At 41.4% G+C, this 23,318-nt stretch overlaps 1 protein-coding gene across 2 annotated transcripts in view; it reads left to right on the forward strand.

The window, feature by feature from the left end:
- Positions 1 to 19,286, forward strand: part of RAD50 (RAD50 double strand break repair protein) — an 84,197-nt gene extending 64,911 nt beyond the window's left edge. Inside the window, exons 19-27 of one of the 2 annotated variants that reach the window (XM_078776728.1) lie at positions 1,811 to 1,903; positions 3,359 to 3,472; positions 5,853 to 5,980; positions 7,675 to 7,899; positions 8,072 to 8,157; positions 10,900 to 11,042; positions 12,891 to 13,024; positions 17,855 to 18,037; positions 18,294 to 18,439. In XM_078776728.1, coding sequence (XP_078632854.1) covers positions 1,811 to 1,903; positions 3,359 to 3,472; positions 5,853 to 5,980; positions 7,675 to 7,899; positions 8,072 to 8,157; positions 10,900 to 11,042; positions 12,891 to 13,024; positions 17,855 to 18,037; positions 18,294 to 18,303 — 1,116 coding nt within the window. In that variant the 3' untranslated portion in view covers positions 18,304 to 18,439. Of the gene's footprint in view, positions 1 to 1,810; positions 1,904 to 3,358; positions 3,473 to 5,852; positions 5,981 to 7,674; positions 7,900 to 8,071; positions 8,158 to 10,899; positions 11,043 to 12,890; positions 13,025 to 17,854; positions 18,038 to 18,293 lie in introns of both variants that reach the window. The other variant, XM_068113977.2, reaches the window with a different exon arrangement.
- Positions 19,287 to 23,318: the final 4,032 nt, after the last annotated feature.

Below are 23,318 nucleotides of genomic sequence, written 5' to 3' on the forward strand. Positions count from 1 at the left end.
GAGGTCAAAAGTCAGAGGTCATGACAGGTAAAAATGTGATACTTGTGAACAGTTGAAGGGATTTAATTCAAACTTGGTGCAAGTATGTTTTATGATGTAATAATGTGGGCGGAGTCATATTCGTCGACGTCAGACATTCTAGTTTAAACATGAATTGCTGGTAGATAATGGACAAACTCACATGGTATATTTGATTTGAATCTCACTTTCTCGTATCATGAGCTAGTGGTTCAGATTGGAGCCAGGTTTTTTTTTTTATCTTCGACATTATTCACTTTCTCTGACTTGTCTCTAATTTAATTACACTTCTAATACCCATTCCCTTCTGGAGTGAAAGGATTTGTTTTTATAATTGGTATCGTTTCCCAACCCTTATTACCACTTTCCTCCAGCAGGGGTCATTGGTTGAACCACTTGCACTATTCCACGTGTCCAGTTGGGTGATTTATTTAATGCTGAGAGGGAGGGGTGGGGTTGTTGTGGGGGATTTATTTACTGTCCATGACCTGACCCTGAGTGCCCCAAACACAAATGCAAGATTTGCTGGTGGTCGGCAAAGCCGTTTTGGATACCATAAACAACTAGTGGGGCGGCTTAGCCCAAATATTCAAAAGAATTGTGCATTTTGTGAAACAAGCACCAAATTTGGCACAAATGTACATTAATATGTTGCGAACATTTTCAGATATTGGGCCACTTGAAATTCCGTAATTTTTTTTTTCAAATTTCGTAATTTCAAATTTTTCGGGTGACACCGTCACAATTTCGGTCTTCGAGGCCGGCCGATAGGCAAAGTGTGACCGGAAGGGACGAGGTTCTCCTGACCACGTGGCCCTCGATCTGGGAAGCGAGAGGCGTTCCATTAGTGGACGCGCCCCTCACGCCCGACTTTTGGGCGGCCCCGGCAGGCCGTTTGTTTTGACGTTCCGTGACAGGCCCCGCACCCCCACCTCCGGGCCGACCGGAAGCTTGTGCTGAGTACATCATACCTGAACAACTCAGTGAGGCAGAACACAGCAGTGCACACCAGGGTGACCCCTTCAGTGCATAAACCAATTAACCTGTCCACTGCAGGGCATATAGAAATGAAGTTATTTTCTGCATATAATAATAATATAAGTTCAGTTCTATATAACAATTTCTGTTATCACCACTACCACTACAACTACCACTACTACAAGCTTTGTCTGGAATTTTGTGGACTAACAGACAAACAGACATACAGACAAGCTGGGATCAAAACATTACCTCCTTCCACCATTGAGTGTAGAGGTAAACATCATGGAAATTATATCATGCCCTAGATTTAATTCATGCTTACCCGTGTATTTGCTTCACTGGTTCACAAGGTCTTTTGCATACATGTAATTCAGACTCTCGTCTTCATTGCTGACCACGCAATGTTCGCAACATATTAATGTACATTTGTGCCAAATTTGGTGCTTGTATCACAAAATGCACAATTCTTTTGAATATTTGGGCTAAGCCGCCCCACTATATCGGCCGGCCTCGAAGACCGAAATTGTGACGGTGTCACCCGAAAAATTTGAAATTACGAAATTTGAAAAAATTTGAAAAAAAAAATTACGGAATTTCAAGTGGCCCAATATCTGAAAATGTTCGCAACATATTAATGTACATTTGTGCCAAATTTGGTGCTTGTATCACAAAATGCACAACAGGTTTGCTATGCTGCTACACTAAACAGACATACAGATCCTTGGACATTCCCTTATTTTAGTATGATACTATATCTTCTCTTGCTTTCTTTTACATATCACTTTTCATATGCAATTTGTTTGCTCGTTAGATGAACACTGTGAAAGACAAGAGGAAAGATATCACCACTTTACTAAGAGAGGTTGAAAGTTATGAAAATTCTCGCAAGGATGAACATCGGAAGGTAACTGGCAAGAACTGTTAATTTAGCAGTGATTGCAATAAATTTGTTTTCACAAGGTTTGTCAATTCCTTTGAATGTTTGCTTATTTACTTGCATATCTATAGATTTATTTATTTTGAAAACGTTGTAAGCAGGTGCATCTCCTCGAGTCATAAGGCTGTGTCTGTTCAGTAAATGGGTAGGAAACATAATGCACCATATCCGAACCCCCCCCCCCCCCCCCCCCCCAAAAAAAATGTTTTGCATGATGGCTACAGTGGTGGCCTGTTGCTGAGGACAATGGACTGTTGTCTCACAGATTGTGGGTTCAAATCCAGTTGTAGTTAGCATTGATTGGGATTTTGATTCGAAGCTTCACGAAGTTTTTAGTTTGAAAAGTACAATGCCACTTTTGAATTTTCGGTATAAACCCAACTGGCTCATTAATGACCTTTTGGGTGGGATGATCTGCCTGATCTACTTGGTGCATGTGATGGCCTACATGTGATGCTTGTTCACTGTGGTTGACTCTCATTCCCTTCCCTCGTTACAGGTCATTCTAAATGGCTATTTTGGCTGATCCTTCTCCGATAAATAAGACCTAAAAATACCATCGTAAATGAGGAACATGGCGGTGACTGCCCATTGTGGCACACAGGGATAATTTCCCTTTGTGGATCTCAATGGCATTAGGACTTTTAATGGGATTAGGACAGCCCCTGTTGCAATTCCTTGGTAATTATGTTTAGATATATTGAGCTTTGACTTATTAAGTTATCAACATGCCCTCCGTTACCTCACTTTTCCATGAGCTGCTATTTTATATCCAACAAATAAATAGCCGTTGCTGACTGAATTTCTGTTTTTGATGGTTTTGTTTACATTATGTAGAAACCAATACCTGGTGTTGGGCCTGGTGTTGGCCCAACCTTCATTCTGAAGGCCTCATCGAGCTCTTTCTGAAGGCCTCATCCTCATCGAAACCAAACCCTAGTGTTGGGCTAGCGGCCTAAGGTGCCGGCTTAGGATCCTAGGATCCTGGGTTCGAATCCCGGTCGATCGCTGAATTAACGCCAGGGGGGTTGACTCAGCCTGTCATCCTTCCGAGGTCGGCTAATTGAGTACCAGTTCACTGGTAATTCCCTGTTTGTCGTTAAAGGCGGCAAAAAGGGTTGGCGTCAGGAAGGGCATCCGGCCGTAAAACATTGCTTCAAAAAGGGGACCAAAAAAACCAACAACAACCACGGTTCCCGAAAAAGGCCAACCCCCGCCTTGCGGGGAAAAATGGCCTCTAAAGGTGGTTTTTTTTATTTTTTATGTAGAAACCAATAGAAAATAGGGCAAAATGGAGAAGATTGTCATGGGGACCGCAAGGCTAACCCCCGCTCTAGCAGGGAAAATGGCCTTAAAATGCATGTTGTGTTGTTTATGTAGCATCCATGACTTTGTTTTCTCCTTTTAATCATCTTTGAGCAGCAGAAAGAGAGAGAGATGGATCGGCTTCGTCAAGAGCAGGCAAAGGGAGAAGTTCGTCGGAAGGAGATTGAATGCAACATCACAACTATTCGGCAAGATATTGACACACAGCAGGTAGGAACTTTTTGCTTTCATTCATCGATGTATGTTTCATCATTTTGGGCACAGGGCATTGATTCCTTTACCAAACATTTTATATAGTAAGGAACATCTGCTTGCAAATGGTGGGATTCTACATCACATTCAGTCACGTGAAAAAGTAAGTACACCCATGTAAAGTTTTGACTTTTTCAACATATTTCAACATACAGCTATTTGATCTTCATTTCAACAATATTGATAGATGAAGGTGATATAATATAACAAATATCATGAAACATTTACATTTTGTAGTCCATTGTATAATTTAAATAAACATAAATGCAAATTTTGCATGTGGAAAAAGTAAGTACACCCCTACATTTATCACTACTTCAAATACCTAAAATTAGAATCAGGTGCACCAGCTCAGGTGCAAATGATTAGAACATCGTTGGAGAGGATCTTGGAGGAACCTGTCTTATTTAAACCTCAGACATTTCGTTTGGTTTGCTCTTTGTTGTTGAAGTGTGCGGCGTCACCATGCCGAGATCAAAAGAGCTCGATGAGGCCTTCAGAATGAAGGTTATAGATGCCGACGAGTCTAGGAAGGGATTTAAAAAGATCTCCAAACAATTTGAAATCAATCATTCGACTGTCCGGAAGATCATCTACAAGTGGAGAAGATTCCAAACAACTGCCAACTTGTTCAAGCCAGGCCGCCCCAGCAAGTTCAGCCCGAGAGCAGACCGCAAGATGCTGAAAGAAGTCTCGAAGAACCCCAGAATGTCATCATGGGACCTACAGGTAGCTCTTGCCACTGTTGATGTCAAAGTGCACGAGTCTACCATTAGAAAGAGGCTGCACAAATTTGATCTACATGGGAGGTGTGCCAGGAGGAAACCCTTGCTGTCCAGAAAGAACATCAGGGCAAGACTAAAGTTTGCCAATGAACACCTAGGCAAAGACCAGCACTTCTGGAACAATGTGCTCTGGACAGATGAGTCAAAGGTAGAGCTATTTGGCCACAGTACCAGAAGACATGTTTAGCGAAAACCAAAGACAGCATTTTAGCCACAAGAACCTGATACCAACTGTAAAGCATGGTGGTGGAAATATTATTGTTTGGGGCAGCTTTGCTGCATCAGGGCCTGGGCAGCTCACCATCATAAAATCCACTATGAATTCTTCATTGTACCAGAGGGTGCTTGAGGATAATGTGAGGCCATCTGTCGGAGTGTTGAAGCTCAACCGAAGGTGGACCTTGCAACATGACAATGACCCTAAACATACCAGTAAATCCACCGAGGAATGGCTGAAAAGAAAGAAATGGAGGGTTCTGGAATGGCCAAGTCCAAAGCCCGGCTCTAAATCCCATCGAGATGTTGTGGGGGGATTTGAAACGAGCTGTGCATGCAAGAAACCCCTCAAACATTGCACAGCTGAAAGAATTCTGCATGGAGGAGTGGGCAAAAATTTCTCCCAGTCGATGTCAGAGACTGGTAGACAGTTATAAGAAACGCCTACTCGTGGTTGTTTCTGCCAAAGGGGGCAATACCACCTATTAGGGCCAAGGGTGTACTTACTTTTTCCACATGCGAAATTTGCATTTATGTTTATTTAAATTATACAAGGGACGGCAAAATGTAAATGTTTCATGATATTTGTTATATTGTATCACCTTTATCTGTCAATATTGTTGAAATGAAGATCAAATAGCTGTATGTTGAAATATGTTGAAAAAGTCAAAACTTTACATGGGGTGTACTTACTTTTTCACATGACTGTACATTTCCTTTTCCCAGCCTGGTGTTGGCTTCGCGGTTACGGTGCCGGCTTGGGATCCTAGGATCCTGGGTTCGAATCCCGGTCGATCGCTAAATTAACGCCAAGGGGTTGACTCAGCCTGTCATCCTTCCGAGGTCGGCAAATTGAGTACCAGTTCACTGGTAATTCCCTGTGTGTCGCAAGAGGCGACTAACAGGGCTGGCTGCAGGAAGGGCATCCGGCCATAAAAACTTTGCTTCAAAAAGGGGACCACGGTGCCCAAAAAAGGCCAACCCCTGCTCTGCGGGGAAAAATGGCCTCTAAAGGTGGTTCTATACATTTCCTTTCCCCATACCTGTCTTCCTTTTCCTCCAAATTTTTTAAATCTTAAAAAAATAACAAACAAACAGATATTTAATAGATTAATTGACTCCCATATCCGCTGATTTTTCATATGCTCCCAGTCCTTGGTTTTCTCATTTTTATTTCGAATTTTGACCTCCACCACCCAGCCCCAGTGTGCACAATGTATAAATTGTGCCTTTACATATTGCATAGTGGCCATGGTTATGGTTCATGCAGATTGTTATGACGTTTTTTTTCATTCTGTGCCTGATTTACTGCCCCCCACAATTTCTGTGCTTGGCAGTTACGCGAGCGCTCTCTTCAAGACAATTTGACTCTGAGACGAAGGCAACAGGAACTGACCACTGTGGGAGAGAAGAGAAAATGTCTTGTCGTAAAAATGGGGCACATGAATGTCAATCAAATAAAAACGTGTGTGGAATGCCATATACATACCCTTTACATTCTCTTTTCCTCCTCCACGGACACATTATGTGCAGTGGAGATAATGTTAATCTGATTTATTTCTGAAATTTGCATCACCAATTAGTGTTATGATAATTGATATGGCTGTGTATTATAACTTCATTGTTGCATCTACTGTAAAGTACTTATTGTTTGCGGGAATTATCTTTCTCGCGGTTTTTCATTTAAAGTTGTTTTGTTCTATGTTACTTTCGAAAAATCAAACGTGATTGCTGTCTGTAGTGAGTAGGTAGAGCAAGGAACACGTGTAGAGCAAGAAATATTTATTCACTGTACTGCACTTAATTTTCTCAGAAATTACTTGCCAGCGGAAAGCACGAATGTTAGATCCACACGAAAGACAAGTGCTTCACAATAAGTAGGGAAATTTCATTCAGTTCAGTTTCATGAAACACAAATGTTACAAAAGCATACCTATTGGTGCTGTTGAGTGGTTTTTAGTGTTTATGCCTCCTGTTTGTGATAATTGTAAGATGCAATTGTAATTAGGGCATTCTGCGTATAATGGGCGTGGTTAATGATGCGAGTCTTGAGTCATCAGCTTTATCAAACTTTTACCAAATCACTTTTTATCGTTTGTGCCACAATTTGCAATTAGATTTCTTATGATTGCACAGCATTGCTATTTATAGATTGTAAATGTATACATAGAATAGGTACTTTGCTTATATATAAAAGAAACTTTGCTTATGCCGCCAGTCTCTCAATAGTGGCTTTAACAGCCTTCTGACAAACACTACCTTCATTCCCATAAAACTATTTTTTACTAATCGGATTATTTGGTGTTTATGTATTGTAGCTGTTGTCTTTGCAATTGCTAAATGTTACTGTGTTCACTGCGGATCTGCACAGTGCCTGAATTTCCAAACTCTGCTGAAGGTATTCAGGGCTCTGAACCTGCCTATCAGATTTCCTGTGCGATTCTAAGCAGCGGGTTGCTTTGGATGAATTATTAACCCACCTGCTGAAGCTGGAGTCCCTCAGATAGTGTTCTAGGAACATTCCTGTTGTTCATATCTCAAATATCTGTTCCCCCCTCAAAAAAACCCATTGCTATTGAACCTATCAAAAAAACCCATTGCCATTGAACCTATCAAAAAAAACATTGCCATTCAAAGCCAAACAAAAAAGTAACCCATTGCAAACCTCCAGGTAACATACATTTATTTCATTTTGACTGCACAACTACAAAATAAAATTGCATGTAAGTTTGTAACCAAAATATTTCCAACAAATAAGGACTCGGTTTCTATGGTGAAATGTGGATATTCCACTCACATACCCTCCACTGTTAACTTAATATTGTTTTATGAATATGGATAATTTGTTAAATTATTATCTAAGTTCATATGTACCCATTTCTTACCTCTGCAATTAAAATTTGATTATTTTAGCAACGTGAAAATTACCTTTTTTTATTAACCGAAGGACTCATGACTGAGCATACCAAAAGCCACGTAAATTACGGGAAAAAAACCAACTTTTGATGTACCCAGGCACAAGAGTGCTTCAGTTTGTAAAATAATCTTTTTATTGATTTTGAAATATCAATGAAAAGTGATAAATTCAACCAGCTCTTTGCTTTTTTTCCCTGTGGTCTTTCCTCCCCTTTCTTTTCCCATTGATTGCCCTGTGAGCAGTGAACAGCAAGGGTTAGTGGAGAAGCTGGAGAACTTGAAACAGCGTCGAAACTGTGCACAAGGGCGTCAGCACGGTTTTCAGGAGGAAATCCAACGCTGCAACAAAGAGTTGCGGGACCCTCAGTTCCACAATGCTGCCGAGAGCTTCCGGCGCATGATGATCAAATCGCGTATCACAGAGCTCGCCAACAAGGACTTGGACATTTATTACAAGGCTTTGGACCAGTGTGTGATAATGACTATAATATAACAATACTTGTGAAAATCCCAATTTAATACCACTTTTGATGTGTTTGTTCCCATTGAATTTTTGTGTTGCTGTAAGTTAATATTGTGGTGGAATAGTCAATATGCCAAAGTGTTGATCTTGTTTGTGCAATGACTTGTGCCAACACAGGGCAATCATGAAGTTCCACAGTATGAAGATGGAAGAGATTAACAAGATAATACGTGACTTGTGGAGAACCATTTATCGTGGACAAGGTCAGTCTCTTGGAGGATTGAAAAACCTGATTAAGTTCCCTCGAACAAAGAACAACCAGATATTGTGCATAAAGTTATAAATATAAAGGTGAACTAGAAAGGCACTTGGTACAGAGCATACCTCCATCAGGCTGAACAGTTTACATTTTGTATCCTACTGATAAGCCGGATATGCATCTGGAATTTAACCAAAATCTGATTAGCTTGTTCTTATCACTCAACTCATCCAGCAAGTTTTGTCATAATCCGTCCCCAATGTTTTGAAATATTGTGCTATATATTGTTTTCAGTCCCATATCTCAATTATGAAAGAATCACCTAAAAAAAATTTTTTATCATTTTAATTTTCACGAAAAAGTTAATCAATTCGTCCTTGTCATACACCAACCTGTCCACCAAGTTTTGTCTGAATCTGCACATAATCTTTTGAGATATCCTGCTCACAGACATGGGTGAACACATACAGTGCCTTCAGAAAGTATTCACACCCCTTGACCTTTTTCATTTTGTTGTTTTACAGCCTGAATTTACAACAGTAAATTCACACACCCAACCCCATAACGTCAAAGTGGATTTTATATTTTAGAATTTTTTACTAAATATTAAAAAATTAAAAGCTGAAATGTCTCGAGTCAATAAGTATTCTACCCCATTTGCTATGACACTCCAAATTGAGCTCAGGTGCATCCAATTTCCTTTGATCATCTTTGAGATGTCTCTACAACTTGATTGGAATCCAACTTGGCCAATTCAATTGATTGGACATTATTTAGAAAGAAACACACCTTTCTATTTAAGGTCCCACAGTTAACAGTGCATGTCAGAGCAGAACTCTTCCACGAAGTCTAAGGAACTGTCAGTAAAACTCCAATATAGAATTGTGAGGAGGCATAGATCTTGGAGAGGGTATAAAACAATTTATAGGATGTTGGAAGTTCCCAAAAGCACAGTGAATTCCATCATTAGTGAATGGAAAGAATATCGAACTACCCACGCTCTTCCTAGCGCTAGCAGTCCGACCAAGCTGAGCAATCGGGCAAGAAGGACCTTTGTCAGATAGGCGACCAAGAACCCAATGACCAATGACAGAACTACAGAGTTGGCTGAGTTGGGAGAACTTGCCGAAAGGATAACAGTCTCTGCAGCACTTCACAAATCTCGGCTTTATGGGAGAGTGGCCAGACGGAAGTCACTCCTGAGAAAAAAGAGTTTTTGAAATATCATTATCAATCCAGTTGGAAGTCACTCCACATGACAGCATACCTGGAGTTTGCAAAAAGGTACATGAAAGATTCTATGAACATCAGGCAAAAGATTCTGTGGTCTGATGAGACGAAAGTTGAACTATTTGGCCTGAATGCAAAGTGTTAGATCTGGCGGAAACCGAGCACAGCTCATCACCCATCTGACACCATCCCTACCGTGAAGCATGATGGTGACAGCATCATGCTATGGGGATTCTTTTCAGTGGCAGGGAATGGGAGATTTTGAAGGATAGAAGGAACAATTAATGGAGCCACTACAGGAAAATCATTGAGGATAATCTGCTTCAGAGTGCAAAAGACCTAAGACCGTGGTGAAGATTTACGTTCCAACAGGACAATGACCCCAAGCATACAGCCTAAGCAACATTGGGATGGCTCAGAGCAAGAACGTGGAAGTCCTTGAGTGGCCCAGTCAACGGCCAGACTTGAATCCCATTGATTATCTGTGGAAAGCCTTGAAAATTACTATTCCCCGACGCTCCTCATCCAACTTGACGGAACTTGAGCAAATCTGCAAGGAAGAATGGGAGAATCTCCTCAAATCCAGATGTGGAAAGCTGACACAGACATACCCAAGAATACTTCAAGCTGTAATCACTGCCAAAGGTGCTTATACAAAGTATTTACTCAGGGGGTTGAATACTTATGTTAATTAGATATTTCTGTGTTTTATTTTTCATTATTTTGTAAATCTTTTTTCCACTTTGACATTTATGGGGTATTATGTGTAGATCAGTAACATAAAACTCAATTAAATCCATTTTGAATTCAGGCTGTAAGAACCTGAACATAAAACTCAATTAAATCCATTTTGAATTCAGGCTGTAAGAACAAAATGTGATAAAGTCAAGGGGTGTGAATACTTTCTGAAGTCACGAACTCCCGTCCACCCTCGGTGGCAGAGGTAATGAGTTCATATTTTATGGTTACAGGAATTATTTAGGGATACTTTTCTATACATGGTCTAGGCTCGTGGAAGAGCTAGGACACAAAACAAATCAGGACACAACATAACAAAGGGAACAGCAGGAAACAGGGAAAACGCCAATAGCAGTACGGAGGGAGAAGGTAGATGCAGATGGACAAATAATGGATGCAGGTAAAAGTAATGCGTAAGGGAGAATGAAAGGGGTGGACAAGATGGATACATGAGCAAAATCTGGAGTGGGGTTTGGTGGTTTAACGGTTGTATGTATGTTGATATATGAAGACAGTTCAGCAATGTCATAACTTGCTAAAATCATCCTTGTCATTGATAAAACTTGTAATGAGGTTGAATAAATTAATTTTGTTAAAATGTAATTGATGTTTTTTGTTGTTGTTACACCATTCCTCTTTTTCTGGTTTGTGCCTGTGCCCTCTGATTTTGATATATTTCAAAGTATGATTATTTGTTTGTTTCTATCATGCTGTGTTGTCGTTCAAATTGGCATTTTAGATCTGTATTAAACCTTGTTATACATGTATTTCCACACAGACATTGAATACATTGAGATCTGCTCAGATGCTGATGAGGGTTTCCTCACATCAGACAAACGGCGCACATACAACTATCGTGTGGTCAGGGTGCAGGCGGACACACGACTTGACATGAGGTGTCACTGCAGTGCTGGACAGAAGGCAGGTCTAATTCACACGTGCTAACACACCACACACGCACACCGAAGGTTGTTGCAGTCATGCTTATTTTGTCATTGGATTTTGCCAGCCTCAGTTATTACCCTCGCCAGAGGAGAGGGTATTGCATTTGAGTCCGTTTGTTACTTGCCGGAAAAGACTCTGGCAAGTATGTTGGTTGGTTGGTTTGTCTGTCTGTTTGTGCGCAATACTACGTCTACATCATTGCACACAGAATTGCCAAACTTTACACACACATTTGTCTTGCCCTGGATAAAGTCAATTGGCTGTGCTGACTGTGCCCAATTTTTAACTCTCTCGGCCCAAGGCCGCCATTATGACGTCATAATTCGATAATTCGACAAGTATAAAACTTCATCCAATGAAGATGCAATTTCTTGAGCGCCATGTCGGCATAAACTGGCGGAGAAAAAAAAATGATGATGTCATCGGTCACGTGGTTCGGCCGCCATCTTGGAAAAACCAAAAAACTTTGCACCTCTATATCTCAAAGTGCTGAATAGAAAAAATGAGACATGGCTCATTGTAAAGAACTCCATGGGGAATAAAATATGTTAATGATGATGTCATAGGTGCCTCCATTTTGACGTCATAATTCGACAAGTACAAAACTTCATCCGATCAAGATGAAATTTCTTGAGCATAATCTAGGAATAAATTAGTTTAGTAAACAAATAATGATGACGTCATCGGTCACGTGGTTTTGCCGCCATATTTGTCGAAAATGGCCGATAAAAAAGTACATTCCGGCAAGTCCTCGGTCTCTGACCGATTTTTCATTTGTTTGTCTGTTTGTCCGCACAGAATAAATATGATTTTCTCTGCAACCGTTGGTCCGATTGACAGGAAATTTTCACCATAGGTGCAACTCCACCTGTATAATTTTTTAAGAATAATTATGACGTCATAGGTCACGTGGTTCAGCCGCCATCTTGAAAAAATCGAAAAACTTTGCACCTCTATATCTCAGAAAGCGCTGAATATAAAAAATTGAGACATGGCTCATTGCAAAGAACTCTCCATGGGGAATAAAATATGTTAATGATGTCATAGGTTCCTCCATTATGACATCATAATTCGACAAGTACAAAACTTCATCCAATCAAGATTAAATTTCTTGAGCACCATGGCGGCATAAACTGGTGGAGAAAAAAAAAATGATGGCGTCATCGGTCACGTGGTTCGGCCACCATCTTGGAAAAACCGAAAAACTTTGCACCTCTATATCTCCGAAAGTGCTGAATAGAAAAAATTGAGACATGGCTCATTGTAAAGAACTCTCCATGGGGAATATAATATGTTAATGATGATGTCATAGGAGCCTCCATCATGACGTCATAATTCGACTCGTGCAAAACTTAATCTGATAAAGATGAAATTATTGAGCATAATCTAGGAATAAATTAGTTTAGAAAAAAAATAATGGTGACGTCATCTGTTACGTGGTTCATCCGCCATATTTGTTTCAACACAAAAGCCTTAAAAACCACTGAAAATACATCCTGGCGAGGGTTTGCAATCTCTGATTGCTCTTTTTCTTGTTCGATGATTGCAATGCTTTCGACAGTTATCGTCATCAAAACCTTCCATTATCGTTTTGGCTGACATCAAAAGCTGACAAACGTGCCAAGTCAGCTTTTTGTCTTGTCTTAATTTGTAGTTTGTCATTCCAGACACTGAAATTGTTATTCTTAACAGTATCTATAATTTATTGTTTCAGTTTAATGAACAAGCACTTGAGCATTTATTTTTAATTGGTTGCCTTAAAGAAGTTCAGAAAAAATGATCTTGCCCTATTTGTCTAACTGTATCCTCAATTTTCATGTTCAGGTACTGGCTTCTCTAATAATCCGGCTTGCATTAGCTGAAACCTTCTGTCTTAACTGTGGCATCCTTGCGCTGGATGAGCCTACCACCAACCTTGATCGTGAGAACATCGAAAGTCTTGCTCTTGCCTTGGTTGAGTATGTGTCCCAACTGAAATGACCTGTACATTTTACAAAATCATACTAGCACTTTTTGTTATCGAAACGGCAATACTTTCATATCAGGTTGTTGGATAAGAAAGCTTTCAATGCAGTGTTAAAAAAAAAAAACAAGTGGTTTATTGCACTGACCACCTATTCTAATTATCCTGAAAAATTGCATATTTATCATTCTTTATCACAAGTTTACATATTGGGTTCCATTAGTGTTCTAATAGTCGTGAAATGTCAGTTTTTGGATACTCATGCAAGCTAATCATGAATTGTGCAATCAAATATATTCCTGAGCAACATGATACATTTACGTTACACTGATTTCCACTTTTTTAACATGCGAATCATTTCCAACATTTGCATAAACAACTGGTTAGAAGAATCATGTTATAGCCTTTGTACATAACGTTATTTATTGTTCCTTACGATTTGTGAAGCTTAAGCTATGTGAAACACCACTATTATAAAGAGGGTATCTCTTAACAATATCAATTGGTTTTAGGTGTTTATGCCTTCTCTGTGTGGCAAGAGTAAGTTGTGATTATAATTAGCATGCTTGGCATGTCATCAGTGTGGAGTGTCGATATGAGCTGGAGAATATAATGTTATTGAGTGTAATAAGTTTTACAACATTGTATAAGGTGCATTTGGATATAAATTATTCCTTTTGAGAGTCTTTACATGTTTGAAGCTTTGTGAGATGAAGTATTGTGTAATCATTGTCATAAATAACATGTACTAGTGAATAAGCTGCCGTACTGGCCAGGTTAATTCTCCCTGAAATGATGGATTTAGTACAACTTCTAAATATTGTTGCGGTGGACCACACGGTGGATACATGGTCAAATCTACCACACACACGACCCCCAATTTAACGATGGACTGTCAAAAGAGGCTATACGCCATCCACTAGGAAAGCCTAACAGATCTTTGCTTCGGCTTTCGGCATACAGAAGACACTAACGAGAATCTGTTGCTGCAATAGGGTCATCATTTATTCAGGACTATGGGGTGAGCAACCTTGAGGAACCATATCGTGGGTCCTATATCCTAACGAGGATTCACGGTAGAAGATAGAAAGACCGCCAACATGGCTGCAGTGAGAGAGTGAAAGACCCTCAGAATCAGCTTCATCGCGGGAGATTCCAATGATCCTAAAAGCCTTGGTTTCTACAGCGTGAAGCCGAGCTCGGTGTGAGGCAGAAGCACCAGCTCAGAGGGGAGTACAGTACTCCATTGAGCTGTGATTGAAAGTTTTATTAGTGGCGAGTAGCTCAGTAGTGCCAAGGAAGTTAGTAACAAGGTAGTTAACTTTCGGATAAGAATTTTAACCACAGGATAACTATTATCCATTGGTTAAGTTATTTGGGGTTCCAGCAACCGGGCCCAGGAGTGCAACACAATTTACCTTTTTAAAGTCCATACAATAATTTAAATTGAGAGATTAACGTAAACCTTTCTCGGATACTTTTGCTTGTAGTGTTATGTCGAAGATGCATTCCTGGGGGCCTGATGTTCGGATGTAGGGGGTCTCTCCTCAAAGGAAGGATGACAAGACCTTTGTAATCACTGGATTTTTATTGAAGAGTCGTACGTACGGAGAGAAAACGCAATTGCAAAGCTGCAAGCAAAAATCTCTGAATCTCACTCAATACAACAACAACAACAACAACAACAACATGCATTTTAAAGGCCATTTTCCCTGCTAGAGCGGGGGTTAGCCTTGCGGTCCCCATGACAATCTTCTCCATTTTGCCCTATTTTCTGCATCTCTCCTTGTTAACCCCCTTGCCCGCATTTCTTCTTCCACCATCTTTAGCCAAGTCTTTCTCGGTCTTCCCCGTCTTCTACTTCCTTCTACATTCATTTCCATCACTCTTCTCAACCAGTCACTTTCATCCTTCCTCAACACATGACCAAACCATCTCAACCTGTTCCGCTTCACAGCATCAATCACAGGCTCTATTCCCATCATCTTTCGCAATTCATCATTTGTCTTCCTCTCTCTCAACGATACTCCGCACATCCGTCGAACCATTCGCATTTCCACCCTTTCCAACCTTCGTTGCTGCTCTACGTTCATTACCCATGTCTCGCTCCCATAAATCATAACACTTCTCACACATGCAGCATACACCTTTCCCTTCAGCTTCAACGACACTCCCCTCATCATCAGCACGCCACTCAATTCCCGAAACTTCTTCCATGCACATCTCACTCGAGCAACCGTTGCCGAGTCTGATCCACCTTCTCCATTCAGCATGTCTCCGAGGTAGCAAAATGTTTTCACACCTTCCAGCTTCACGCCGTCTCCAAGATCCAACTCAACATTTCCTCCATCTGCAGCTCCCTCTGTGCACACCTTACATTTGAATGTAGCTGCCACACTGGTTAATGACCCTCTCAGACCACTACATTTTTGATGAACCCACTCAGCGCACATTGTACACTGAATGGAGTTCACTCCGACACCCTTCCTACACACAGCACAGGGCCACTTCCCAGTTCTTTCCACCTCACCACATGCTTTACCACTTGCCATCACCTTCGTCTTTCCGATATTCACCTTCAGACCTTTTGTCTCCATACATTCCTTCCACGTGTTCATCTTTTCCTTCAGTCCATCCATACTTTCCGCAATCAACACCAGATCATCTGCATACAACAACTCCCACGGTAAACCCTCCTTTACGTTCTGAGCCAGCACCTCCATCACAGCTACAAATAGTAGTGGACTTAGTACCGACCCCTGATGCTCTCCCACCTTCACCTCAAACTCACCACTGTTCCCGTCCTTCGTCCTTACAGCTGTGCGCGCTCTTTTGTACATTGCCATCACTACTCTGATCAACCATTCCTCCACTCCTAACTTCCTCAATGCCCATGTCAATACTTTGCGTGGAACCCGATCGAATGCTTTCTCCAGATCAACAAACCCAAGAAACAACTTCTTCCTCTTCTCCATGTACTTCTCCTGCAACTGCCTCACAACTGCCTCACTCAATACAGCACTGAATTTATACACGAAATGTTCATCATGCAGGGCAGTGGAAAAAGGCCTGAAAAGGATGCAATATCCTCCCACACTTGCACAATGTCAAGCCACTTCACTCGATGATGCTGTCCGGCCTAGCTAAACTAGATAACATGATTCCTTACCCAGCAAGCACTTGGCCATGCTGCCTCTCATTGGTCCAGAGATTAAAATATACATTACCACCCCTACACGGACACCTTATGCAAATGAATGTAACCAAATACAAAATACATAACTCGGTAAATCAATACATAACATTACAAAGCGTATAACTAAATGAATATGCCTTTTACCACATCTAAAGTAATAGAGTGGCATGACCTTTTATCACGAGTGCTTGATGGAGTCGATACAGGTCGTTTTTTCACCCGTATTGTAGGGTTTGGGGGAAGTTTAATGAAAGATACTCAAGAAAGTTACCTGATATAATGCCACTCTATTATTATGTTCAAAGTATTGCAATGCGGAGTAGTGCAGCAGTCTGAAGTACAGTACAATGACAACTATCTGGGATGCCTCTTCTCGGTGGTTGAACTCCATTCGTCCCCATCGACTGGCCCTTTCCCTCTTGTCTGTCTCTTCTCTTTCTCTCTCTCCTCTCTCTCTCTCTTTCGTCCTCTCTCTCTCTCTCTCTCTCTCTCTCTCTCTCTCTCTCTCTCTCACTCTCTCACTCTCTCACTCTCTCACTCTCTCTGACTCTCTCTCTCTGACTCTCTCTCTCTGACTCTCTCTCTCTCTGACTCTCTCTCTCTGACTCTCTCTCTCTGACTCTCTCTCTCTGACTCTCTCTCTCTGACTCTCTCGCTCTCTCTCTCTGACTCTCTCGCTCTCTCTCTCTGACTCTCTCGCTCTCTCTCTCTGACTCTCTCTCTCTCTCTCTCTCTCTCTCTCTCTCTCTCTCTGACTCTCTCTCTCTCTCTCTCTCTCTCTGACTCTCTCTCTCTCTCTGACTCTGTCTCTCTCTCTGACTCTCTCTCTCTCTCTCTCTCTGACTCTGCTGTGGCCCTAACAAGGTGAAGGTGGGGATACACCATCCTGGATGTTTGGGGTCTCTGGATCGCTCCTGCGAGATCGATTGGTTGTCTCCTTGCCGCAGGCTTGTTCGAGAGAACTGTCCGTGGCTATACAACAACAACAACAACAACAACAACAACAACAAAAGTACAATGTGCTGATTAAAATAAAGCAGGAATGATATGCAGATGAAAAATAAAAACCCGTTTAATAGCATTGACCGATTTAATAGATGTTGATTTACAATAATGTACAATAGTACTGTATTGCTTTTCAATGGAATAATGACCTTCCATCATCCTTGAGAGCACATACGCTTCCCCCTTCCATTTTCACCATCGCAGCACATACGCTACCCTTTTAGACGTAGCTGGAAAAAAAATGCTCATCAGCGAAAATATGTGGTTTATAGTGAAAAGTGTTCCTCACTTTATGCATTGCGTATCAGCGAACATGCGGTAACCGGGGGTGTGTATGGAGAGGAGTGCCTGTAATTTTAAAATACATACATCTTTTGCAAGTTTAAGTCGAACTTTCTAATCAGAGCACCACAAGTTGGCATCAACTTAAATAACTTTATAATAATAAAAAAATTATTTTTCCCCCATCTCATATATATATATATATATATCATTCTTTTTTTAATGGATTTACATTTTTCCTGAGTTAGCAAGTTTGGTGCATTCGCCATTCTGACTTGTATGGGCATGCGTATTTGATGTTTAAAATGCTCGATTTGAAAATGTGTCCCTTTCTTTTTTTAGAATCATCAAAAGCCGATCTCAGCAAAGCAATTTTCAGCTGCTGGTTATAACACATGATGAAGATTTTGTGGAACTCCTCGGTCGTTCTGACTATGTGGATCAATTCTACCGTGTCCGTAAGAACTTGGAGCAGAACTCTGAAATCATCAAATGCAACATTACATCGCTGCACCCATGTCCCATGTAAACAATGTTTTGCTTTTCAACACTTGTTTTTCATAGTTTGTTCATGTGATGCAAATCTTTTTATTTTTTAGTATAACGTGTGTGTGTGTGTGTGTGTGTGTGTGTGTGTGTGTGTGTGTGTGTGTGTGTGTGTGTGTGTGTGTGTGTGTGTGTGTGTGTGTGTGTGTGTGTGTGTGTGTGTGTGTGTGTGTGTGTGTGTGTGTGTGTGTGTGTGTGTGTGTGTGTGTGTGTGTGTTGTTTTTCTCCGTTCCAGGATCAATTAAATATCGTATGCCACAAATAAAACTCACCAACCATGTGATTGGTGGTTTTACAGGTTACATCATTATGATATTTACTGTGTTTGTGTTAGTGTTATGGTGTAAAGGTCCTGTGCACAAAGTATGGTTGTGCCAGACTGCACTGTTTAAGTAATTGTCTATTTAGGGCATAACACATTCATAAAGTGAGCAGATTGTAACATCGTTAAAAAAGAAACAGACTTACATAGTAAACTGAAGATTTTGTATGAGAAAATGGCACAGAGGTCTGACTTTTCAACTGTGGTCACCTTCAACTAAATAGGACACATTTGCCATCCCTTTCTTAAGGGGTATGTACAGTGTATTAATATTTTTATTCCCCATAGAAGTGAGTTCATTGAAGAGATAAACAAGAGAGGAAGGTGGGTTAACAGACTGACGAAAGAGCGGAGGGGAGGCAGGCAGACAAAAAAACGCAGATGCACCATAGTTCATGAAATCCATTGGCAGATGGAAGAGATTGGGGTTCATCGAATGTATAAAAACTCATACAAGTGGTGCAACATCCAGGCAACAGAGAAACCAAGGAGGTGGTGATGGCAGCAGTCATTTGAAGCAAGAGGGAAAACAGACAGAGTTGGCTCAATAGACGACTAAATATGTTATGAAGCAATGGAGATGAGTTTCAGACTAAGTCCGGGAGGTAATGAGATGTAGCTTTCTTCAACAATGTTTGCACAACAAAGGGGCTGAGGAAGCATTGAAGGAAGAGATGGTGGGGTGAAGTGAAACCAGGAGGCTTGGCAAATGTGTCCCGTGTCGTTACCAATTGAAAGCAAGATTGTGGTCAAAACACAAGACCACTGAAATTTTGATCTCTATCAATGTTAATTCGGTTGTGCTTCCATGGTTTGTCACCATTTTGCGATCTCGCTTTTTGAACTTCATTGCTTGTCTTGTTTTATTTCTGTAATAAAGTCATGCATTTTGCGTTGCTCCATGAAGAGTGCACTTGATGGTATCAAGATAATAAGATTCAAACTTTACAAAAATATTTTTCCTTTGGAAAACCGCTCCACCCTACCCCTAAAAGAAACAGCCTCCGTAAACATCATGTAATAAAAACAATGAGTGGAATCTCAAATGGAAATGTACATGTTCCTGAAACCATTCAAATCGGTAAGAATTTTGTTTTTCTCACTTTGGCAGATGGAGCGGTTTCTATACTGAATTGGATTTCATCATGTGGCAAAACCCATGGTGCACAAACATTTTGAAGAAAATATGTGACTATTTAAAGCTATCTTTGCACATCAAACGACATTACAAAATGCAATAGTGTTTCACAGACTAAACATTGTGGAAGTAGCACCAAACTGCCAATCAAAGAAACAATGCTAAACATCTCTGCAATCTTCTCTCTCACAAAATAATTTGGCTACCATCTCCACAGCACCTGATATAAATTCCATGTGAGAATACTTTCACAAAAGCTCACTTTTTCTCATGCACTGGTTCATCATGCATGCGACTATCCCATCCATCCTCTCGGCACTGGTGCACTGAATCCTGTGGTGAGGCATTTATGGCCGACCAGCTTGCTTTCTCAACATGGAGAAGGCAAATCCAACGGAGAGCCACTTTAACTGATTCTGTAATACAACAAGAGTGTTCATCTTTGTGCAAGCCAGAAACCATTGTTATGGGTTTTGGCTTGAGCACGGGGTTCACGAGGGGGTTCTTGGACCCCCTACTTAACCTCTGACATTGAAGCCACCAGCCATGGATAACTCAGCGGGCCGACGGTTTGCTAAGCATCCGCAAGTTAGGACAACAGTATCGAGCTGGGTCCTTGTGCCCAACGTCGCGTTACCTTATCTGGCCAACTAGAGAACCACGCTCTCAACTTCCCATCCTGTATCTATTTATTAGATACCGCCGAGGGAAACTGTAAGTGCGACGACAGCTATCAACTGTAGTGAATTGCTGGGGTACAACAGCCCGTCTATCTATTACATATGCTATATTGAACCAATGATGGAAAAGACAACCGAGCAAGTTTGAAACGGTTTACCGAAGACAAGGCACATATTTACAACAAATATTCACAAGGCATGTATTTACAGATGCAGACATAAGAACAATCTCAATCCTTAAGCACATAAAGATCCCCTTAGACAATCTTACTTATCTTGTGATGGACAGGAATGCCTCACACACTTTGGGAAAGTAGAGCGAAAGAGAGAGACTGGGGTGTTGGATCGGCCTCTTGCTCACCCACGCAAACAGGTGGACCTGCGTCGGTACAAAATGGAGTAGGAGAGGGGAAGAAAGGAATGTGGTGCCTATGTCGGTGCGGTGTTGGGAATGCCGTGTATACGTGTGTCTGTAGCCTCTGTGCCTGAAGACCGAGTGCTGCCGCCTGGCCCCAGAATATTTTGGTCAGTGTGCTTGACCAGGCAATAAAGCAGGCAGGAAGGCGACCTTACGACCTCAAACCTTGCGGGGTTACCTTGTGTGAACATGGATATCTGCTATTGGATAGAAGATGCTGTCATTACCAACATTCAGGCAGACTTAGTAGAGGGAGATATCTTACTTGTTTTAGGTGCTTAACACCAATGAGAAGGTCATATCTGGGGTTTGTGAATGCATCGAGTCAGTTCAAAATGATGATATGACAAATCATGTTTGGGAGAAGGAGGGGTTGGGGGAGAGTGGTGGGAGTGTGTGCTGCATGGGCTGTGAGGGCTGCTATAAATATGCATATTTTTGGTTTGGTCCCTAGGTCGCAATATACAGACTTGGCATTTAATATGGAATTTTTTTTTTTTCTTGACTTGGGTTTACTTTCTCTACTCAGTATATCAATCTGGTGTGTTTCTTTTACCCTTCGGTGATGTCTTTGTTGAAAGAACCATGTCACTGATTGTCTTTCGCAGCAAGAAGTCAATAAAAGGATTATATCACAGGTGGCGTGACAAAATGTAAGGACCGGTACATTTGACGATTGGCTTCACAATCGGGTATATAAGGGTTGTTGCGTTCTGTATTAGTGGAAAACAACTGCTGCACGTCTCCAAACGTTATTGCCGCTTCCTCTGGAGATTGTCCGTCAACTCGACAATGCTGTTTGTCATGGAGTGGTGGCTTTACGAAATTACGACATGAAACGGCGTGCTATTGCTCGGCAGTATGGCATCACTCAAGGTCAGGTGTCAAAGATCCTGAAACGAAACGCTCAGAGAGGTGTCCCTACTCCAATACCGAGGCCAGGACGTCCACGCAAAACTACAAGGAGAGATGATCGCCAGCTGCACCGGTTAGTCTGCAATGGCCGTACCAAGTCAGCTAATCGGCTTAGGGCTGAGTGGCAGCAACTGACATATGTGCCTGTATCCAGAAGGCTAGTCAACCTACGACTGGTTCAAGCAGGCTATCGTGCCAGGCGTCCACTGAGAAAGCCACGCCTGACCAGACAACACAGCCAGCGCCGATTGCAGTGGGCCAGAGAGCACCGTCAATGGCAGCCAGGACACTGGAATCACGTGACTTTCAGTGACGAGTCTAGATTTCTGGTCTATCGTCAATATGGCCGCGTCCGAGTGCGCAGACAAGTGCATGAAGCCCACACTGAAGATTGTATAGTGCCAAGAGTCCAAGCTGGAGGTGGTGGGGTGACTGTTTAGGCTGCTTTTCATGCAGGGGGCAAAACTGACCTGGTTGTTCTGAATGGAAACCTGAACCAGTTCAAGTACAGGGTCATTCTGGAAGAAACATTGCTTCCATTTGCTCGTGCAGCCTTTCGAAGAAACTTTGTCTTCCAAGATGACAATGCACGGCCTCATCGTGCTCGCATGATGCAACACTTTCTTGCTGACTGTGGTGTAGAGCATATGGAGTGGCCTGCCACGTCCCCGGATATGAATCCGATAGAGAACTTGTGGGCAGAATTAACGCGTCAAATCGACAACTTGGACCAGCAGCCTACCTCTGTGCGTGAATTGCAGCAGACTATTGTCACTGCGTGGCAAGCGATTCCTGTCAAAACCTTGGCAAATCTCGTGAACAGCATGCCTCGACGTGTACGTGCTCTCCTGAATGCTCGTGGGGGTTACACGAAGTACTGAACTGTAATTTTACTGTCCGTAATCCCAGTCATAATTTAGCTTTTGTTTTTGTTGAAATTTTTTTTGGCTCATGTGTAAAATAAAGAGATACTTCTGGAAAACGTACAGAAGTTTAACACAGTACTGTCCGTGAATTGAGTTCGATATCAGTTTACATCACTTTCAAGGATCAATTTATTTGCTTCGAAATGTCAAATGTGGTTTTTGTTTCTTTTGAAGGTCACATTAACAAAATCTAGAATAATTCCAATGAACTTTTGGTTCTACATCATCTTGAAAAGTAAGTTCACCCCCACAAAAAAAAGAATCCATATTAAATGCCAAGGCTGTACATTACACAAGATTTTTGCATATATTGGTAAAAGGTTTGTGTGTGTTTTTGTTTTTTAAACAATTGCCGCTGCTTGCTTGTGCTAACAGGAAATGGTACGAATTCAACACCTCCCATCGACAGATATTTCCTATAGTTCCATGGATTCGCTTTTGCATTCAGGAATAGAAGAGTTATGGTTAACCATCTTAAAATTGGCATTTTTTCATCTAAATGCTGAAAATTATGTTTAAAATATGATTTGAATCACAGATTTCATGCTTGCAACAGCAAGTTAAAAGTGCCTGGAGAGTAGAATGAAGTCACTGAAAACGCACGCAGCGCATGTTGAAAATGTCTCGTTGGGATTCATACATCATTTTGAAAGTCATAATGCCACATCCCGGTGGATGATTAGGGTGAGATAGCAGACTTATTATCCCCCATTGGACTTGGTCCGAAACAGGGGCTTATGGATTGGGTCTTGTCTGTCTGTACTTTCGCCCTTGCGTGTGTCTGCATCCATATATTGGACATGTACATTCGTGGCCAAAAATATTGAGACCCTTGCACTTTTTTCAAATAACTCACAATTT

This window comes from Myxine glutinosa, chromosome 4 (assembly GCF_964187855.1).
Source record: "Myxine glutinosa chromosome 4, kmMyxGlut1.1, whole genome shotgun sequence".
NCBI lineage: Eukaryota > Metazoa > Chordata > Myxini > Myxiniformes > Myxinidae > Myxine > Myxine glutinosa.